The sequence below is a fragment of the Cicer arietinum genome, chromosome 7, assembly GCF_000331145.2.
Source record: "Cicer arietinum cultivar CDC Frontier isolate Library 1 chromosome 7, Cicar.CDCFrontier_v2.0, whole genome shotgun sequence".
In the NCBI taxonomy this organism is placed as follows: domain Eukaryota; kingdom Viridiplantae; phylum Streptophyta; class Magnoliopsida; order Fabales; family Fabaceae; genus Cicer; species Cicer arietinum.
This window is the reverse complement of record NC_021166.2, coordinates 7153457-7174176: the sequence shown is the minus strand read 5'-3', so window position 1 is coordinate 7174176 and position 20720 is coordinate 7153457. Positions and strand designations below refer to the sequence as shown.

General features: G+C 28.6%; 2 protein-coding genes across 3 annotated transcripts in view; both read right to left on the bottom strand.

Moving 5' to 3' along the window:
• LOC101501321 (transcriptional corepressor LEUNIG-like) overlaps positions 1-5024 on the bottom strand; it is an 11607-nt gene extending 6583 nt beyond the window's left edge. The window contains exons 1-7 of one of the 2 annotated variants that reach the window (XM_012718026.3): positions 4874-5024; positions 3993-4087; positions 3765-3874; positions 2119-2376; positions 1931-2025; positions 1729-1816; positions 1558-1633 (exon numbers count right to left, since the gene is read on the bottom strand). In XM_012718026.3, the coding sequence (XP_012573480.2) occupies positions 1558-1633; positions 1729-1816; positions 1931-2025; positions 2119-2376; positions 3765-3874; positions 3993-4087; positions 4874-4908 (757 nt within the window). In that variant the 5' untranslated portion in view covers positions 4909-5024. Of the gene's footprint in view, positions 1-1557; positions 1634-1728; positions 1817-1930; positions 2026-2118; positions 2377-3764; positions 3875-3992; positions 4088-4873 lie in introns of those variants that run through there. The other variant, XM_073363360.1, reaches the window with a different exon arrangement.
• Positions 5025-6126: 1102 nt separating this feature from the next.
• LOC101501005 (sodium/pyruvate cotransporter BASS2, chloroplastic) lies at positions 6127-12616 on the bottom strand. The gene is made up of 13 exons (XM_004508501.4): positions 12210-12616; positions 12023-12128; positions 11264-11384; positions 11127-11168; positions 10928-11041; positions 10783-10845; positions 10070-10197; positions 8320-8401; positions 7954-8005; positions 7712-7809; positions 7456-7614; positions 6762-6851; positions 6127-6653 (listed from the first exon to the last, which is right to left on the bottom strand). The coding sequence occupies exons 1-13, from the start codon at positions 12322-12324 to the stop codon at positions 6576-6578; spliced, it is 1248 nt and encodes a 415-aa protein (XP_004508558.1). The 5' UTR covers positions 12325-12616; the 3' UTR covers positions 6127-6575.
• Between the last annotated feature and the right edge of the window lie 8104 nt (positions 12617-20720).

Sequence of the window (20720 nt, the reverse complement as noted above, 5' to 3'; positions counted from 1 at the left end):
CCCCTTTATGTTGCTTATTTTTCAGATTCGCAGGCAGTTGAGTAGAAATCTGTTATTTGATTCAAGTCTCTACATATTTCTTTTGGTAGGTCTCTTTGATCGAGGACCATTTTTGTAACATTTGTTGAGTCTATGTAATTGCAGCTATTTTGGAGTCTAGAAATTTTGTTGGAAATTGTATTAAACGATTAGATTATGTTCTTTGAATTGTGACTGAATTGAGAATTTAACAGGGATTTTATAAATTTGGGAATGTTGAAGTTACAGAGGATACTCTGTCGAAATTTCGAGGAAAAGTATATATATATATATATATTTTTGAAATGGTTATGGAACGATTTAGTGTTTAATTGTTAAGTTAGTTGGTAGGCTTGCCAGGCTAGGAGTATAGCTTGCGCGCCGGTCACGACATTTAAATTTCGGGTCGTGACACTACCACACAAAAAAATGAACTCGGAGTCACAGAGTTGAATTTAGAGTGCAATAATTAGATACAAAATTGGAGTAACTCCCATTGTATAAAGGATTGTATAAGTCATGGGTGGTTTAGTCATGTGAAAAAGATCCATAAAAACTCCAATTAAGAGGGTTGAACAGATAGAGGATTGTCAAATAATTCGGGTAGAGAAAAGATCAAGAAAAACTATAAACCAAACAATGAAAAACATTCAGAGGTAAACGGCTAATCTTTGAGAACTTAATATATAATACGATACAATATTATGGCATTATCTAATCCATGTAAGTGTATTAGACCCCACCCCCAGAGATATAAGACTTGATTGTTGTGAACTTTCAAGACCAACAACTTTGATTTTCCTTAATGAGTTGAATTTTAAAACAACCCTTTGATCAAAGGGACTTCTCTACATATATTATATCAAAAATAAATCACCCAAAACCGTAAATTACGACTATTTTTGTTAGAGAGGAATGAACTATAAATTAAATTACACAAGGAAGAGATGTTAAGGACGGGGTGCATTATCAGGCACTGGCTGAAAAAGGCCAGGAGAAGATAAGTGGTGGCTATTGAAAAAAATCACAGATCTGAAGAAACCTTATCTAATCATTCAATTGCCTCACCATAGAAAGCATTGAATCATGACCAACTACCAAGGTTCTAACAAATAGTTCATAACAAATTCTAGATACTAGAAACAACTTAAATTATTCAAACCTCAAAGGAAAATATATCTTTTATTTAACTACACAACAGTGATGTATTACCCAATAAGATTGAAACATTTTGCATGTCTTCAGTAGTCAAGTGCAATTAATATTTTTGCAAAAGAAAAGTTCCAGTCTAACTCTTTACAAGCAAAGATATTAAAAATGATGAAATTCAGGCAACAGCAAATAAATCCATTAGCATACACTTCCCTTAAAAAGGGACTGAAAATTAAAAGTATTGAAGCCAATTAACAATTTTACAAAGAGAGAAAATATTTATAGATCCCTTTTTGAACATACGAGATCCACATATTGAAACACTAAGAAGAAAAAAAAAGTAAACTGGGTAATACTAAATTCAACTTGAAACAACAAAACCATTACCGTGAACACTGATAAAGGATCCTTCTGAAACAACTGCTGGAAATCTCATCATTGCATTCATTTCACTGTTCATGACCTGTTTCAGGACAAAAGACTAGTTAATACAACAGGTCGTTATGAATTTAAATGGGGGTAGCACACAAATCAAGACAAAGTTATGTTCATGATTACTTGTGTAGAGCCTGGAAGTTGATGATTCTGATTTTGATCTTGTTGAAGATTTTCTTGTAAAAAGCTAGGTGCGCGGAGCAATGTTTGTCTGCAAACAGAATTTGACAACATGCTAATTCAGCCCCCAAATGAGACAAGCATCATGAACAAAGATGACATTAATAATTAGTAATCTCATCAAAGACAAATGATTGGCAGGCACCCTGAAGCCTGTCCACCAGTCATTGCTGCTAATTCGTTCATCATCCAGACGTAATCTTTGCTCGGAATCTGACCAGCGCTATTAGCTTTCATTTTCTGTATATTAAAAATAATAAACAATATAATGGTGTGATACTAATCATATAAAAACAAAAGGATTATACTCTAATCTTTGAATAGACATAATACCTTAATGGTCGTGTCATGTAAAGCATTTCCCTGGAGGGGACGCTTCAGTCTGGCCTCATTTAGTTTTGATGCCATTCTATTCGAAGTTACCCAGTTCTGCCTCACCAAAGGATCGTTGTTTATGGGACAGAGAACACTGCCATTAACAATTTGAGTTTCACCCCAACATTGCTGCTGCTGAGCAGGGCTCTGTGAGAAAACCTGGATTGTCTCTTGCTCTCCTTGCTTCCGCATTTCTTGAGCCTTAATTTGTTGGAACTGTCATATTCAAATTTACACTGAGCTAATAGTTTATGACCTATGGCGTAAGTGTATACTACGCACTAAACACTCAGAAATAAAGCCAATTTATAACATCAAGTTCTGATTTTGACAGTGACACGGTATCTTAGGATGATAGATGTCAAGTTTAAAATCACAAAAAATGGTAACATGATGTAATGTAAATAATGACTAGTAAATAAGAATACGAAACCGGGCACTGTTACAACAAAATGGTCATATATACATAGGTCTTTTTGTATTTAAAATAATTCAAATAGGCACAATGTATAAAAAGAAAGAGAATAAGATGTATGCATAACCTTGGACCTTGGTTTCCATTTTCCAATACAATAAGCACAATGTATACAAAGAAGTATGCATAAAAATGAAGAGGAAAGAAGGATACAGAGGAATTAATCCATTATCCAGGAAACAAAAAATAAAAATCAAATATGTCAAGTAAAATGGACAAACGCACATTATGACCTATGGCGTAAGTGTATACTACGCACTAAACACTCAGAAATAAAGCCAATTTATAACATCAAGTTCTGATTTTGACAGTGACACGGTATCTTAGGATGATAGATGTCAAGTTTAAAATCACAAAAAATGGTAACATGATGTAATGTAAATAATGACTAGTAAATAAGAATACGAAACCGGGCACTGTTACAACAAAATGGTCATATATACATAGGTCTTTTTGTATTTAAAATAATTCAAATAGGCACAATGTATAAAAAGAAAGAGAATAAGATGTATGCATAACCTTGGACCTTGGTTTCCATTTTCCAATACAATAAGCACAATGTATACAAAGAAGTATGCATAAAAATGAAGAGGAAAGAAGGATACAGAGGAATTAATCCATTATCCAGGAAACAAAAAATAAAAATCAAATATGTCAAGTAAAATGGACAAACGCACATTATGACCTATGGCGTAAGTGTATACTACGCACTAAACACTCAGAAATAAAGCCAATTTATAACATCAAGTTCTGATTTTGACAGTGACACGGTATCTTAGGATGATAGATGTCAAGTTTAAAATCACAAAAAATGGTAACATGATGTAATGTAAATAATGACTAGTAAATAAGAATACGAAACCGGGCACTGTTACAACAAAATGGTCATATATACATAGGTCTTTTTGTATTTAAAATAATTCAAATAGGCACAATGTATAAAAAGAAAGAGAATAAGATGTATGCATAACCTTGGACCTTGGTTTCCATTTTCCAATACAATAAGCACAATGTATACAAAGAAGTATGCATAAAAATGAAGAGGAAAGAAGGATACAGAGGAATTAATCCATTATCCAGGAAACAAAAAATAAAAATCAAATATGTCAAGTAAAATGGACAAACGCACATTAAGGTAAGATATTGCTGCTTCTGAGTGTGACAGACCTATTCTGGCCATAAACAAGTCCCAGAAGACAGACCACCAATCAGAGAGAAAATCAGTAGATGCACCTGTAGCTGGAACATATAGCCAAAATAACCAAAGTTAAAAGTCAAATTTAATAAATTAGAAGAACATTTAGTTTTGCATGTACCAAATTTATTTTCCCTATATATGTTCATATTAGTATCTTACCAATATCCGGTGCAACCTTGCCTTCATCATGAAATGTTCGTGCAGTTTCATACAATTGTTTCTTCATCAGATAACCATAGATAAAAGCATCTAACCTGTATCCCAGCCCCAAAAATAGTAAAGAGAGCTAGTCAGAAATGCAGAAAATAAGTATAAGTATAAGTATAATAAATAATCAAAGTGATAACAAATAGCAAGACTGGATAAGTCTAATAAATAATCGAAGTGAAGAATGCAAAGCATCCATCCCACATGACATGACACGACATGACATGACATTAGCCTGACCTAAAGGTAGAAGGCATTATGCAATGCATAGTTGAATATGAAGTACAGATACTGACACCAAACACGACACTTGTAATAATTTGAAAAAATGAATTAATTGTATATAATCAATGTGTCAGTGTCGGACACCGACATGTGCCAGACATCGGGATATGTCAGACACCAAGACACACTTGCATCATAAGCAGACAGTGGTGCTATTGAGTATGGCTCAAACTCCCTGTATAAGTGGACAGACGCTCGAGTATAGCAAAACACAAACATAGACAAAATTGGCCAAACTCTGTGGCCAATCGTTGTATTATTGTGCATTTATTTACTGTAGAATCAAATTTGCTATTCAAACAATCACGTAACTAACCAAAAGGTGAATAAAATAACCAAGAAATCGATGAAGAACTAGGGTGTATAAATTTATATACAAAGAACTCCAATAAAGCACAAGTGGGAGATGCATTTTTTTTCCAATAAAAATTTTGAAACAAAAACCTTAGAATAAAAAACTCATGAAAATAGAACGCACCAAAACAAGTAAAAGAACTAAGACAGTTGGAAAAATGGCGGTAAATTAGTCTATTTAAGGGATTTCGTACATTTTATCAGCTTCTTCACATTTGAATTGAGACATGCTTGGAACTATTGAGGGAGAAAAAATCTGATCTTGGAAAAGACCTAGCGGAGTGTATCAATGGCTATGGTGGTGACTGAAGAGAAAATGTTTTTCCCGCTTCGAAGTGAAAGAAAAATGATGCTTTTTCTTAATCAAAAAACAAATTGCATCTTAGAGTTTGTTAGTTGATCATTTTATAGTAACATTTTCAAAGAAGGAGAAAAAACATTTTCAAGTTTCATATAAAATTAATAAATAAATAGAATAAATAAGGTATACATGTATTCTAAATTTAATTTTTTATGACATTTTATTAAAACTAAAAAATGGATACATTTGTGTTTAATCATCTATTGATTAGGAATATTTTTGAAGTAAAATGTCCATTTTAGCTACTTTCAAACACAGTTGTTAAAAAAATAATCTGACTCTACCTGTAATAAAGAGTTTTAGTTTTGGTAAATTTTGGGTGTTTGTTTGTTTGTATCGACGGAACATTCTTGTTGCCCACGCAACGCGCTACGATATCGTTTATTCTGAATTCCGTCACCTTTTGCGTGACTGTGCTGTTGGTACACATGTCTTTCGTTGCATTGCATTTTGTTTATCATAAGTATTTTTTATCTGTAAATAAAATGTTAAATAATATTTTGAAATATATTTTTAATTTAATATATGATTTCAATATATTTTTACTTTTATAGATATATTATCTTTGTTTTTAAGTTTTTGCAAAAAATATTTTTTATTTTTAATTCCTACAAAATATATTCATTTTCTTTTAAAACATACCAAATCTATTCATATTAGAATTGATCTTATATAGTATATAAAATATTTAATTCTAGTTCATTGTAATATTAATTTTAATCTTTATGTTGAGAAACTAAAATTAAATATTCTATTTATTATATTGACAAATTTTAATATATACAAATTTTGCAGGACAAAAACATCAACAACCAAAATAAAATAAAAAAATGGGTAGAATTCTAACAAATCTTAAGATCATATTACAAAAGCTTATATTTATTTTTTTTAGGATTAAGGATTAAACTTTTTAGCCTTAAATTTACAACACCCTCACACACTAAGTACCAATCACATGCGAAGTTGCGATGTACCTGACAAGTTACATATATTAAAGAAAAAAAATAATCTAAACCTCATCTTCTCCAACCCTTATGGCTAAATTGCCAGGCTTAGAGGATTTTGTATAATATAAATAACATCATGTTTGCTAAGGAAAAAAACCGTTGATAATAATTTAATAATTATTTGTTGACACATGGGTACAGACTACAGAGTCTTGACACAACTGTTGGAACTAAAAATCACTAGTTCAGGTGGTGGTGGAACCAACTACCAACCTTTGGCAAATGCAAGATAATATTAATGATAATAAAACCACAATGGATTCGACCCTTCATTGGATCCTACCATGGCAAAAGCTCTGTGGCTCTGGGTTGCTCCTTTTTGTTGCTACATGGGCATAAATTATCTGTTGCCACTCTTATCACTGGTCTAAATTGTTGCAAGCTTAACCTAAATTCTTAAACTCTATTGCATGGCTACAAGAATTCAAAAAAATCAAAACTTTCTTATCAACTAATGCAGAAATAAATATCTTCTAAACAATAAGCGAAAAATAATTCATAGGGCATATAGAAGATATGTCATGATTTTCATTCCTTGAAGTCATCTTTGTCGTCAATGGGAATTGGACAATTCCTCCAATACACAGCTAGAGCACTCCCACCAAGCTGCATGAAACAATAGTAATAAGTAATCATTGATGAAATCCTAAATTCTTTGGTAATAAAACTAAGAAAACTAAACAGTCTCAGAGAAGGAAAAAAGTTCTATCTTACAGCCATGCAGACAACACTAACAGCAGAAGGAACAGCCACAAGGGGGTTTGTAAAGTGCTTCTGAGCAAGCAAGAATCCAAGTGCAGAGCTCTGCAAGTAAAGAAAAAGGTCAGATAAAATGATCAAGCCTAAAGCACTACCAAGCAGAATTAATTTGACTTATTTTTGTCTTAGCTCTCCTAATTCTAGGGGTTAGGGGATCTGATATTTTGGAATTCAGCCTGAAGGTATGTAAATTCATGGCAAGAATTGTTCCAATTAGGGATTGAACTCGAGTATTTCCGATCAATTTGGCTTTAACAAAATTTCATGAACTTGAGTCCAATTACTTGGTTATACATTGACTTTCATGAGAGACAACTATGAAACATACTACAATTAATATAAACATCAATTGATAGTATAAACGTGTGTGTCTGACTGTTGCTGATCATTCCTTCATCATAGACATAGTTCAATGTCATCTTACATTATTAATCTATTGACCTAATATTATTTCTTGTTATATTATTGAGCCCTATATGCTCAAGATCTGATATTCAATTATGTACATGCTTTGGTGTCCATCTTTTGCAATTTCACAGTAGGCAAACACCAAGAAACACCAATATCAGGTTCTCTCGATATGCCCAAATGCTTCCACTTCATAAAAAGATAACAATGAATTTTGTCATATGAAGAGGAGGAGGTTTACCTGCATCCCACACTCGATAGATATCGTGCGTGATGTGGATTCACCAAATGATAATTTTGAAATCCAATAGCCAATAGCAAATGCAGCAGCATGTAAAGCAAGAACTGGCAATATCAATTGTGCTCCTTGAGTTTTTAAGACTTCAGAAACTTGCCCAATCTGAAAAGTTAATAAATGTCAACTTCCATACAAAGCAAGAATTATAACAAGTGATCAATGCCGGTGAACTTCATGTTCTATAACTTGTTCAACTTACTGGGCTTGCACAAAGGAGAGTGGTCAAAATAACTCCTATCAAAGGTGTGATCGTGATTATCTTTGAAGTGAACTTTGGGAAAAACTCATTTAACAAAACTGCGACATAAAGCAAAAAAAATTCAGAATCATCCAAATCTTTAAGAACCAAACCTTACACCAAGTGGAGACACATTAGTACAATTCAAGTGCCTACCAAACAACCAACTCTAACACATATAACTTGAAAGATCCATATCTTACCTCCCACAATTGTAGGGACTAAAACAACCTGAAAGGTGCTAATTGCCAGGCCCTGAAAAAGATACAGAATAACAGTTTCATTCCATGAGTGAAAAAACTGAAAATATAATGGAATTTCTGTGACAGAAATTATGTGAAAAGTATCACAGTACAGCCAGAACAGAACACCGAGTATGTCAAAAAGGAAAGACAGAATCCTTCCCGGGTAATTACTTTTTCACATGATTAGGAGATCATCCTATTTGAATTGTCAATTATGCATTTTACTAACATCTTGCCGATAGGAGGTCAGTGTCATATTTTTTAAATGAAACAATTTTTGTAACATCCCTTTCATGCCAAAAAAATAGGCAATTCACAACTTACAGCAGCATCGACAGGAACAAGTTGACCAGCTAGAAGCTTTGTTAGGAGTGGGGTCATAATAATAGCACCAATAGTTGAACACCTGAAGAATGGTAAATAACATGTTGGTAACCACATTTCTGAAAACCACTTCTCTTACTGGACATCATTAATATACACCAGATAAATTTATTGCTTCTACAAAATGCAAAAATAATAAAGCGAACTAAAATAACTTCATCTAGGTATAACATGACACAATTGCAACCACAACACACATTTAATTAATTGCATATAGTTCTCATCTTATCGGATCTGCATGTTTGTAGACGATATTTAAGTTGTATTCAGAGATGTAGGTATGCAACCTCTTCATGTTTCAATAAGATATATACAGTACCTCAAATTTAAGTGTATGTTTGGATTGCAGTAAAAAAATAAAACTTTTAAGGTATTTGCAAGTTGAATTGTATCGGTTTTGAAGAAAAAGATAACTGAATCCAATCCTATCAGTTTTATTGTTTTACCATCTAATCGGTTTTTAAATTCACGTCTGATCTAATCCATTCCAATCTAAATCAATTTGTATGGGATCAGTTTTCGGTTTTAGTTTTGTTTCACCTTTTAAGGGACAGTAAATAAAACATAAAATACAATAAATAACAAATATAACAAAAACTAATTTATATCCTACCCCATAAGTCCAACACTACAAGCTTGAAGTTAATATGCCACAACCAGCATTTCTAAGTCATAAAATGTTTTCTTTTATTGTACTTCAGCATTATTCTATGGTTTTCTTAATGATATCTTATTCTAATATATCATTATTACACACTCTTTATTCTAATAAAAAATAGAAAAACTATATAACAATGGAGAACAAGCTTCAAACCAATTAAGAGTTGATTATAAATACATTAAAATAATTAAAATAGTAAGGTTAACTAGAAAATAAGAACATAGAGAAAACAAATCGGTATGGAAATTTTTCAACTAAATACAGATACAAGTATGGGATAGATGGTAGTTTCATAAATATAATCATAAGTATAGGAGAGATGGTTGTTTCACAAATAAAATCATATCATTTTTTTTTGAAATAAAATCATATCATATCATATATTCACACATTTTATAGTTTAAATTGGATTAGAATAGATTGCTTTCCAAAATTGTATCAAAAAATAATTTAATCCAATCAAAAGTTTGTTTTTTTCTTTTTCATGTTTTTGGTTTGGTTTTTGCTTTGAATTGGATGGATATATGAATAATTTGGAAAGAAATATTCATTTCCAAACATGCTACGAGTCTCAAGCTAGAGTTACTTCATAAACCAAATTGCGTTGCTCAAGTCAATAACCTATATAAATAAAACTTTAGAGTAGTTTGTTATAGATCAGTATTTTGTGTATCAACTTTACTATTCAAATTGCAGCCAAAAAATATCAAAATGTATTCTAACCTTGAATCGAAAAATTGAACACTGTCGTGAACTTTTATTTAGTGTAAGATATTAATCCAAAATCTTCCAGTTATCCTTTCAATCAAGTAATAAGAAACATAAATATTGAAAATAAATTCTAAAAGGATTACTTCCAGTTTTTTCAATTCAAATAACAAAATTTATAGATTCGAAGGAAACCAGAAACAAGGGGCCAAAACAACAAACATAAAAAATGCAAATGGCAACATTGAGTACAGAAATCACCAAATATAAACCATAAAAAGCCAGGGAAATAACAAAATAGGAAATGCATGTGAAACATACGTTGTCATTAGAACAGAGAGAGCAACGTTTCCCTTGGATATGTATGTTGCAACATTTGATGCTTGGCCTCCAGGACAACAAGAAACGAGAATAAGACCAGTTGCAAGAGGAGCCGAAAGTTTTAGCGTCTGAGAATCAGAGATTGATGTTAGCAAATTTTGCATGATATAAGATTCTTATGATACACTTTGATCTCTAATTACAATAAATACACTTTTTTGTACAAAGCGACATGAACAGGACTTAATAAATAGAAGTGAAAGAACATTAACAGGCATTGAGCTACTGGGCATAAATGCATAATCATATAAATCATCCACAAGAAGTAATTAGCAGTGTCATGGATGACCAACTAGCTTAACCTAAAGCATAGAAAACAAAAAGTCCCTCAGCTTATTATTGATGACGGCAGGATTAAAGGTTCGAACAAATTACTGTAGCCAATATCATCATATTCATTTTGGAAACAGTATATCTTTAATTTATTTTATTAAACGATCATTAATTCACTACTAAAAAATTATATAAAATGTTAGACTTGCTTTAAACAAACAAAGGTGCGACATACTCACTTAATCATTGGCATTTATCTAATTTCTTTGATAATAGTCTTAGGAGGTAATTTAAAATATAAGAGGGCATAACACGTTTCAAGAACTAATTTGAAGGAAGAAGTGCAATAGAGAAGCATGAAAGTGACGAGAAAAATATACCATTGCAATGGCGAAGCCTAACATGGGCTTAATTAAATATTGTGCAAGAAACCCAACACCAACCTGCGAAAACAAAATAAATAATATTTAAAAGGAAAGAACAAACAGAAAATATTTCCTTTATACGCAAGTGATTGTCGCTTACAGTCCATGGATTTTTCAGACATCGTCTGAAATCTTCAAATGTCAATGTCAAACCCATAGACAGCATGAGGAAACCCAATCCGAGAGTAAAAAGGTCTGTCTCCAACCAAGTTACCTGGAATGAAGTCATAACAATATAGCAGTTAATAAACACATTTCCATTCAACAAGGTAAGTAACCACAAGGGACAGATTTGTTACAGCAGCTGGCTTGTAAATACCGACAACAGCCCCCAGGATGACCTGCCCATGTAAGTTAAAGTCAGCCAACTTTCAACTAATGAACAAGTAAGAAATTGGAAAGAAGCTAGGTTGAAGAAGAAAAGTCTTAGCCTTACCCACACAGGAAAAAGAGTGGTTAAAGTTTCAATAACTTTCTCATACTGGCTCAGGCCCCCTGCACTTTCTGGAATATCTCCAGAAATGTTTGCTGAAGCTGAACACAGTATTTGTGAGTTCCTAAACACAGAAATAAACAAATCATCAGCTCCTCAAATAAAGAATGTGAAAGAAGACATTCTAGCCATGAAGTACTGACACATACAAAGACCATACATGACACAAACACTTAGAGACCAATAATAACTAGCGAAAATGGAACTTTTATCTCAAGACACAAATCTTTAGTTGCAGACAAACCCAATCAATACATGTGCAAGAACATACTAGCCCTTCATACATGAGCTTTAACATTTTTCCATCTTTTCTAAAAACTACAAAAATTTATCCATTCAATTCAACAATGTCAAACAGAAGCCATCTTAGCTACCTCATATCATCATAGCCTTGCAAATGGAAGTATTGATGCAATTCCCTCAAATCCCTCTACAAACTTCAATTATACACTTCTTTTCAATTGGCATGCCACACCACTACTATGCGGCAAAGACATCTCAGATTAAAGGTGTGTCCGGCCGACGAGACACATAATAACATTCAATTACTTTCATTTTCTCAATTATTACTTGTGTCACACATGTCATTGTCGAGTATGGTGTCTTAGCTTCATAGATCACTACTAGTCACATTACTCGTATAAGCACATCTTATATAATCGACCAAAAATAAGAGCTTGATTTGAAAGAAGAAAAAAAAACCTTTTTGAAGTGACATGGAGTAAGGGGAGTCTAGCAGAAGCAACAATTGGATTTGGTCCTCTGAAGCTTTTTCCATTCTCTTTCACAAAAAAGTCGGTTCTGACGTCTGAAACATATAATACAATAGAATAACCGAAAACTCATCAACAAATTAAGAAATAAATTTCGAAACAAACATTATAAATACCTAGATTGGCATTAACGAGGTTCCTCCTAGGGAAATAGCTATAATTTGGCTTGAGAAACGCATCGTAAGTCCCAATTCTATGGTCTCTGAGAATGACTTTGGGAATGGAAGCCATTGATTAAGAGAAAAAGGGGTTTAGTTACAAGAAAAAGGGTTTTAACGATTGATCAATTAATAGTGTAATTATTAATAATAGGAGTGTGGAGTGATTGGGTGTGATACTAGTAGTAGAGAAAATGAATGAAAGAATATCCAGTAGAGTGTATGAGTAGAAAGTAAGAGGAATCAAATCGGAGATGAATTTGGAATGATAAGGACGTGTTTGGGTGTTAGTGAATTATTGAAGATGTCGTGGAAAATGATGAACCACAAACGCTTCTGGAACGTCCTCAACCATATCCTTCCTTACAGTTTTCCAGCCAGGCAGAGCCGTACTATATCATGTATAAATTAAATATATTTTTCATTAACAGTTTCACCTCAATCATTTTTTTAATATTTGACTTTAATCCTTTTTTAAAAAATAATAATATTTTATTGTAATCCTCGTCGATTGATTTGATGATTTTTTTACTATGATCCTTTTCTTTTTAAGTATCTGTTTTGGACATTTTGTCAACAAAAAAAAATAAATATCTACTCTGGACTTTTTGTAAAAGAAAGTATTTACTGTATATTCTTATTTCTTATGATAGAAGTTATTTCTTAAATATATATTCTTATTTCTTATGATAGAAGTTATTTCTTATTTTTTTAAATCTATTATTTTATCTTTTATTTTATTTCATTTAAAATAAAAATTAATGGAATATTTAGTATAGATGAATTATTAACTAGAGAGATAAAAGTAAATATTAAAATATAATTATTTTTTTTCTTATTAATGAACACAAAAAACATAGATGACATATTAAATAATCGTATATCCGACACTTTTATTTTTCTCTATTAAAATATAAAGAAAAAAAACAAGAATGAATCAATATTATATTCTAAATTTTACGCCCCTAACACTCTGATGACAACTAAGCCACAAAAATGAATTGTAAAACAAGATTAATTTTTTTGAAATAGTAATAAATTTAAATTATTTATTTTGCTTTCCATGTCCCATCGTATTGGCTTCGTATAATGGTTTATAATTTATTATTATTATTTCACATTTCATTTGAAAAAATGGCCAACAAAACTTTTCATCAGAAAATATTTATTATTTTTACACATTTACAAGAGCCTTTTGTTAATTTCTAAATTTACGCGTTCAAGTTTTATTGCATCATGTCTTTTTATTGTCTTTTTCAAGCGTTAATATGCCTTCTATCTCTTATCAATGGTGTACAATATTAGATACTTCAATACTGGAATAGTTGTTGATATAAGGCACTCATTCACCCACTTTCTTCATTTATCATGAATCTCATTTTCCTCATAACATAATTTAAGTATCCTCATTCAACTAAATGATAAGCTTTTTAGAAGTCAAATTTAATTAGTAGAGGTTCTCTATTTTTTCATTAAATTTCATCAACCACTTTATTTGCCATCAAAATTTCATCTAGGATCTGAAGACCATGTATAAAAGGTTGTCTTCCTCTAAAATTATCTCATTAATCACAAGTTTTATTTATTAACCAATATTTTCCACACCATTTTATAAATTCAACCTATTAGTGATATTGATCGGGAATCCACTAAATATTGAGAACTGTCCTTTTTCAGCATAAAAAAAATAAAAACAACTATTCACACTTTTATAAGTCGAATATTGAAATAAAATTTTGACATCACCTTCATAATATCTGACTTTTATCTCTTCTCAAATTTTTTTCAGGAATTTGAAATCAACACCACCCTTAGCAATTTGTGCTATCACATTCATAAATTGTTTCCTAATTACCTCATCCGAATAACCGGTCATTAGTTCCTTATTTTTTTACTTAGCTCAATTTCATGAAATACACAATTATATGAGAAATATGTCTCACACCCTCACTTTTACTTTCCACTTTCAAAATACATGAAAAAATCATTTTACTCTCTATTATTAAACTTTTCTAAATTCTTAACATTTTGATAATTTCAAATTTTTGAAATTTTATTTTAAATATAGAAAAATTGCACTTTAAAATTTTCACATTCATAAAAAAAATAAAAAAATGCATGAAAAAGTTGCATTTTGAAAGTTTCACATTAATCCAAAGTTTTGAATATTTTTTAAACTTTTGAAAAAATTGTATTTCAGAAACTTCACATTCATCTAAAGTTTTGAAATATTTTAAAACTTTTGAAAAAATTACATTTCGAAAGTTTCACATTCATCCAAATATTCAATTTATAAAATAAAAAAAAAAAAAAGTTTTAAAAAAATTGCATGTCGGAAGTTTCACATTAATATAAAATTTCGAAATTTTAAAAAAAATGAAAAAGTTGTATTTCGGAAATTTCACATTAATAGTCCAAACTTAAAAAAAAAAATGCATTTTAGAAGATTTACATACATCCAATATTTCGAATTTTTGTAAAACTTTTATAAAAAATACATTTACGAAGCCTCACATTTATTCAAAGTTTAAAAAAAAAATTAAAAATTTAATTTTAAAAGTTTTATGCTAATCTAAAGTTTCAATTTTATTTTAAATTTTATAAAAAAAATATATTTTAAAAGTTTTGCATTAATTTAAATTTTTAATTTTTTTTTTTAACTTTTTAAAAATATTGACTATCAAAGATAAAATTATATTTTATGTGATTTAGGAGTGAGAAACAAAAGTAAATGAGTTGGGAGGTAGATTTCTCCAATTCTACACCTATGATCTAGCCCAATAGTGTAGCAATTAATTTCAGCTGTAGTATTTAATGTAGCCATCCCATTAAATGAATCTTTAATTTTTATTTACATATGATATATTTTTTTTTTTCTTTCTCAACATGTGTTTATGTCTTGTGAAAAAGCTTACATAATTTTTTTAAAAACAATTCGATTCATGTTTTTGTGTTGTTTTGTTTTTAGTGGGCTAAATTACATCTGTGTCCCTTAACTTAATTTTAAGTAACGTTTTAGTCTTTTATTTTTTTTTCTTCTCGATTTAATCCTTTATTCCTAACAATATCAAATAAAGTATGAAAATATGAGTTTATTTGAAGATTTGCATTACGAATTTGATGAAATTTGTATTATATTGAAGAATATAATTAATTTTATGAGTTTTGATTGATTTTTTTTTTGAATTTTTGTATAAAAAATGATAACATTGTTGAAATTTTAAAACATAAAATATCAAATTGTCACTTAAAATTAAAATAAAGGACCAAGTCGAAAAAAAAAATAGATAAAAGACTAAAATATTACCTGAAATTAAGTTAAGGAACCACATGTGTAATTTAGCCTTGTTAGTGGGAATCAACATTATATTTTGGAGGTTGAACACCTCACTAATTACTTCTTTTCCCTCAAAAAGAAACGATTATGTGGCAATTTGCTCAAAAATAATATTTCCACACCCAAACACCCCTTGTCCTACATCACGCACTATGTATGCATATTAAAGAACACCGGGCGTTTCCAGGGAAATTGTTTATTTTCCCTATTAAGGACAGTACTGCAGGATATTTCCATATTATTTTGTTTGTCATGTGCAAAATTTGATTTATGTAATAATAATAATAATAATAATAATAATAATATGATAGTTGAAATTATTTTATATTAATTTTTATTTAAAATTCCTCGTTATATTCTATATTAAAATTTATAGATTCCTCTGTATTTTTTACTTTTATCGTAAGACGGAGAAACGATTATTATTATTATTTTAATAGAAAGTAGAATGCGATTCTATACTGCCTTTATTTTTTATAATAAATAAATAATTATTAATTTAATAAATAAAAAATAATTAAAACAATTAAAAAAGGAAATTATTTTAATAAAATATATTTAAAGAAAAAAATATATGAAAGTTAATGTTATTAAATAGATGTATCAAAATAAATAACGTATTATATTATTTTAACAATTTCATCATATTTTGTAGTCGATTGTAGATAAATTAACAACATAATCTCTATGTTGTTAACAATATAATTAAATTGATAATTTCTCTGCCATATACAAAATAAGAGAGAGTTGTTAAAATAATATAGCACATTATTTATTTTGACGCATATACTAAACCCATCAACTTTGATGTATTTTATTTTTCACATTAAATGCATATTATTTGATTTTATTAATATAATTTAATTTTTTTAAAATTATTTTATTTATTAAATTAATAATTAATCATCTGTTATAAAAAATAAAAAACATTAGGTGCAATATTTTTTCATTAATTACACTATATTCTTTCATTTATATATAAAAATTATTTATCTTACGAGTACGCTCACCTACTCCGCCAAATACATGTACCCCTCCATTAGTTTTTATAGTCTTATTGATCAATTCTATAATGAGTATTGTTTTCCCTACTCAGCTCCACCCAAAACTCTTATTTTTCCACCACGGCCATGAGGAGTTAAAAGATCTACTACTCTAATTCCTATTTTAAAAATGGATAATTTTGTATCTAATTATACAAAGGAAGGTGCAGATATAAGAATAAGAGATGTTCTGCGAGTATCTATGTAACTTAAATTATCAATAGATTCTCTAATATTCGACATACAATCTTCTATTAGAGAAAAAATATTCTTCATATCACATATCTATTTTACGACTTCTTAAAAATAACAAAATAAATAAAATATTAATATATAAACGTTAATATAAAATATAATAGATAATTTTAAATTAAAAATTAAAATTAAAATAAAACATCCTAAGATGAGTAGGAATAAAACGTCTTCAACATAATTCTAATAATATTAAGATAACAGTGAGAATAACAATTGAGAGTATAGTTTTTTTAATAATAAAAATTGAAGATAAAAGAACATTTAGTCAATCTAAAATTATAAATAATTTATATTTATTTATTTTTAAACCATACTAGTACCATTACCTATTGTGGCATATGGCTATTGGGTGGAAACATAAGATTGAGAAATCCCAATGTGCCGGATGATGACTTGAGTCTGTCCACGAATTATTCCATTTGGCTGCATCTATTACGTAGGAGTATTTTGCTGCCATTTGCCAATACTCATCAAATATATTTCTCCTCCCGCAAATTGAAAATGTTCACCAAATGCTCTTCTAAGTTTACGTTATATATAAACAAATTATTTTATTTGAAGTAAATGAGAATATTTCTAAACCCTAAACATTGTTACATGCATTGACGTGTTACGTTAGATGACACAGTGACGTATAAATATAAATATCACATCATAAGAAAATATAATATTTTAGTTGTAAATATTTTTTTTTTTTAATTCTTAAATTTTTATTTATAAAATCAATAAATTTGATAGAGATGACAACACAAAAAGTTGATTATAAAAATAAATTAACTAAATCTTATTTTAGACAAAAATACATTTAAACTTATAAGGAATTAATCTTTATATAATAAGATCAATTATTTACCTAAAAAAAAATATAATTGTGTTTTCCTTATTCTGATTCATATTGACGTAGTTGTTAAGTAATTGCGTTTTCCTTGCAAGTTTAGAATTTATGATATTAATATTCTTCTTGATTTTCTTATGGGGATAATTCAAGGTCTTTCCCTCGCTTGAGTTGTTATTTTGATTCCCAATGTACATTTAGAGGTCATAACTTAAGAACGCAATCCCAAACACATGTTATACTATTTCACCAACCTTAATAGCCTATTGAAATCTACAACACATTTACTTACACATAGATTGAAATATTAACTTGCGAAAATACGAGTTGCCTAAAAAGGAAGTTAAGTAGTAGTGAATGTAATAAATACATTATTTTTTAAGTTTCTTAACCAATACCATAAAAACATTCCTCGGTATTTTTCTTATATAAAAATTATGGATCTCAATTTTTTTCAAATATAAAATTATAGATCTAGGTATAATGTGACCTAAAGACATCTATAGCGGGCCTGGTTCATAATTCATAGGATGTCTAAGTCGGATCTTCAACTACATAAAACTCAATTATAATAATATTTTAGTAAATATTTAACGAGTATCAAATTACTTCAATTAAGCACTTTAAAATTTTTACTTAATAAGTTCCATCAACAACTATATATTATTATATTTTAGATCATGCGGTATTTAATTTAATTTCAGGTAACACTTTAGTCATTTATCTTTATTTTTTTTGATTTGGTCCTTTATTTAATTTTAAGTAACAATTTGATCTTTTATGTTTTAAAATGTCAACAATGTTATCGTTTTTTTTATATAAAACTTTAAAAAATTCATCAAAATTTTCAAACAAAACGCATAAAATTAATTGTCATATTCAGTATAATGTAAATTTAATCAAATTCATAACTTAAAACTTCAAATAGACTCATATTTTAATTATTTATTTGATAAATTTGATGTTGTTGGATATAAAAATATGAGTTTGTTTTAATATTTGAATTATGCATTTGATGAATACATTAACTTTTTTGAAGTTGGTATTGAAATTTATGTATTTTGTTTGAATATTTTGATGAAATTTATAAATTTATATAAAGAAAGAATAATATTGTAGTGTATCAAATTGTTAATAATATATAAAGAAAGAAAACATAAAATATCAAATTGTTAATTAAAATTAAATAAATAACCAAATCGCAAAAAAAAAAAAAGACTGAAGTGTTATCTAAAATTTAGTTAAGGGACCGCGAAAAACAATGATGCCTATATTTTAACAAGAATTCTTTAATTTAATACTAATTTTGGTCAATTCTTCAAATGTTTGAACTTTAAAATACTGATTTGATATGTTTTAATTGGTGTGACATATGATTTCACAATATAGCACTTGTTAGATGCATTAATTATTCATATGTCATTAATTAAATTACAAAATTGAAAAATTTCTAAAATTAAAAAGTTAAGTTTTTAGATAATATTATTACAATTTTATAAGTCTTAATCATTTTATATAATAATATCATATGTCATGTTATTTAAACTTTATCATATCATCACTTTTTAATTAAGAACTCATAAAAATAGATCAAAACTATTAATTTTTAAAATTAATAAATCAATTTCATAAATTAATAAAAATAAGAGAAATTAAATTGCACTCAAGCCGAAAAAAGAAAAGAAAGAGATAATCCTTACATCAACACCCTTTCAAATGAACACGCGTTTCTTTATTTCACTTCCTAAAACATATCTATTTAGTTTGATGATAAATAAAGGAAATATCATCTATTAGAGATGTTTCATGTTTAAAGATTTCAAATAAAATAACGGTGTAGCTAATCAGTGTTTTAAGAAATATTTTTAACAAATAAAAAACATCAATTTTACATACAAAATAACAAAATTTAAACATTTAAAAAAATTAAATACACAAATTTCAAAATGTTATACGGTAGGAAGCGAGAGCATCAAAAGTAATATTCTTATAACAATAAAAAAAATAAAAACTATCCATACCCCAAAATTAAACCTTAAAACTCCAATCTAAAGAAGAGAGAGTACAAAAAAAAAAAAAAAAAGCAATTTGATGAAAAAAAATAGAGATGGTAGATGGATGTTCTTGAAGGAAAATTGCCGAGAGTTGAGAAAGAGCTGTGTCAAAAATAAGAGAAAGAAGAAAATCAAATTTTTCATATGCAAAACATCGTTTTTACGTTTCATGACTAATTGTCTTCGTACTAAGAAGCATTTTCCAATTTCAAAATACCTTCAATATTTTAATTGGATATTTGGATCACTAAGTGTCATCCTCACTATAAAATAATCATTATTTCAAAAGTAAAATAAATATTTTCTCAAACAATATTAAATATATAAATTTTTCCATATGTACTACCATTTAAAACTTGTTAAATATTACTCCTTCTAGAGTATTTACTAGCACTTGCCTAATATTACTAGATTTTGATAGTCAACGTGTATAATTTTTCAATCCACTTATAAAATTACAATTTTCTCTAAAATTTCTACATAAATTTTACTCCATTCAGATCCTATACTACGATTAATTTCACATAAATCTCACTTCATTAATTTCATAACTTTTATAGTTTTATCTTCTTGTTTTTATTTAAAAACAATGTGTATTAATTTTTGTTCATGTTTCTAAACAATTTTGTAGGTCACTATTTCTTTTAGGCATTAGAGGGCACCACGTTTGTTTGTGAATTTAGAAGGGAAATGATAATTTAAAAAAATAATCAAAAATTGGGAGGAGAGATTTGGAAATGTTTATTTTTATTCATAATACAAAATTATGCTATTTTTAGGCAGTTCAGACATAATTTTGAAGGATTTAGACAATTTTTTTATATCATTTTTATGTTGTTATAATTATCTGTAGATTAAAAATATATTAATGGCAAACATTTTTTTTATTTTCTACAAAATCACACTTTTAAAAAATATAAATAAAAAATTATCTATATTTATCTA

Coding starts and splice junctions, on each gene's coding strand:
- LOC101501005 (XM_004508501.4), bottom strand. CDS start 12,324: ATGGCTTCCATTCCCAAAGTCATTCTCAGAGACCATAGAATTGGGACT. Junction 11,169..11,263: donor CCACTCTTTTTCCTGTGTGG/GTAAGGCTAAGA, acceptor TTACATGGGCAG/GTCATCCTGGGGGCTGTTGT. Junction 6,654..6,761: donor TTAGTGTTGTCTGCATGGCT/GTAAGATAGAAC, acceptor TGTTTCATGCAG/CTTGGTGGGAGTGCTCTAGC.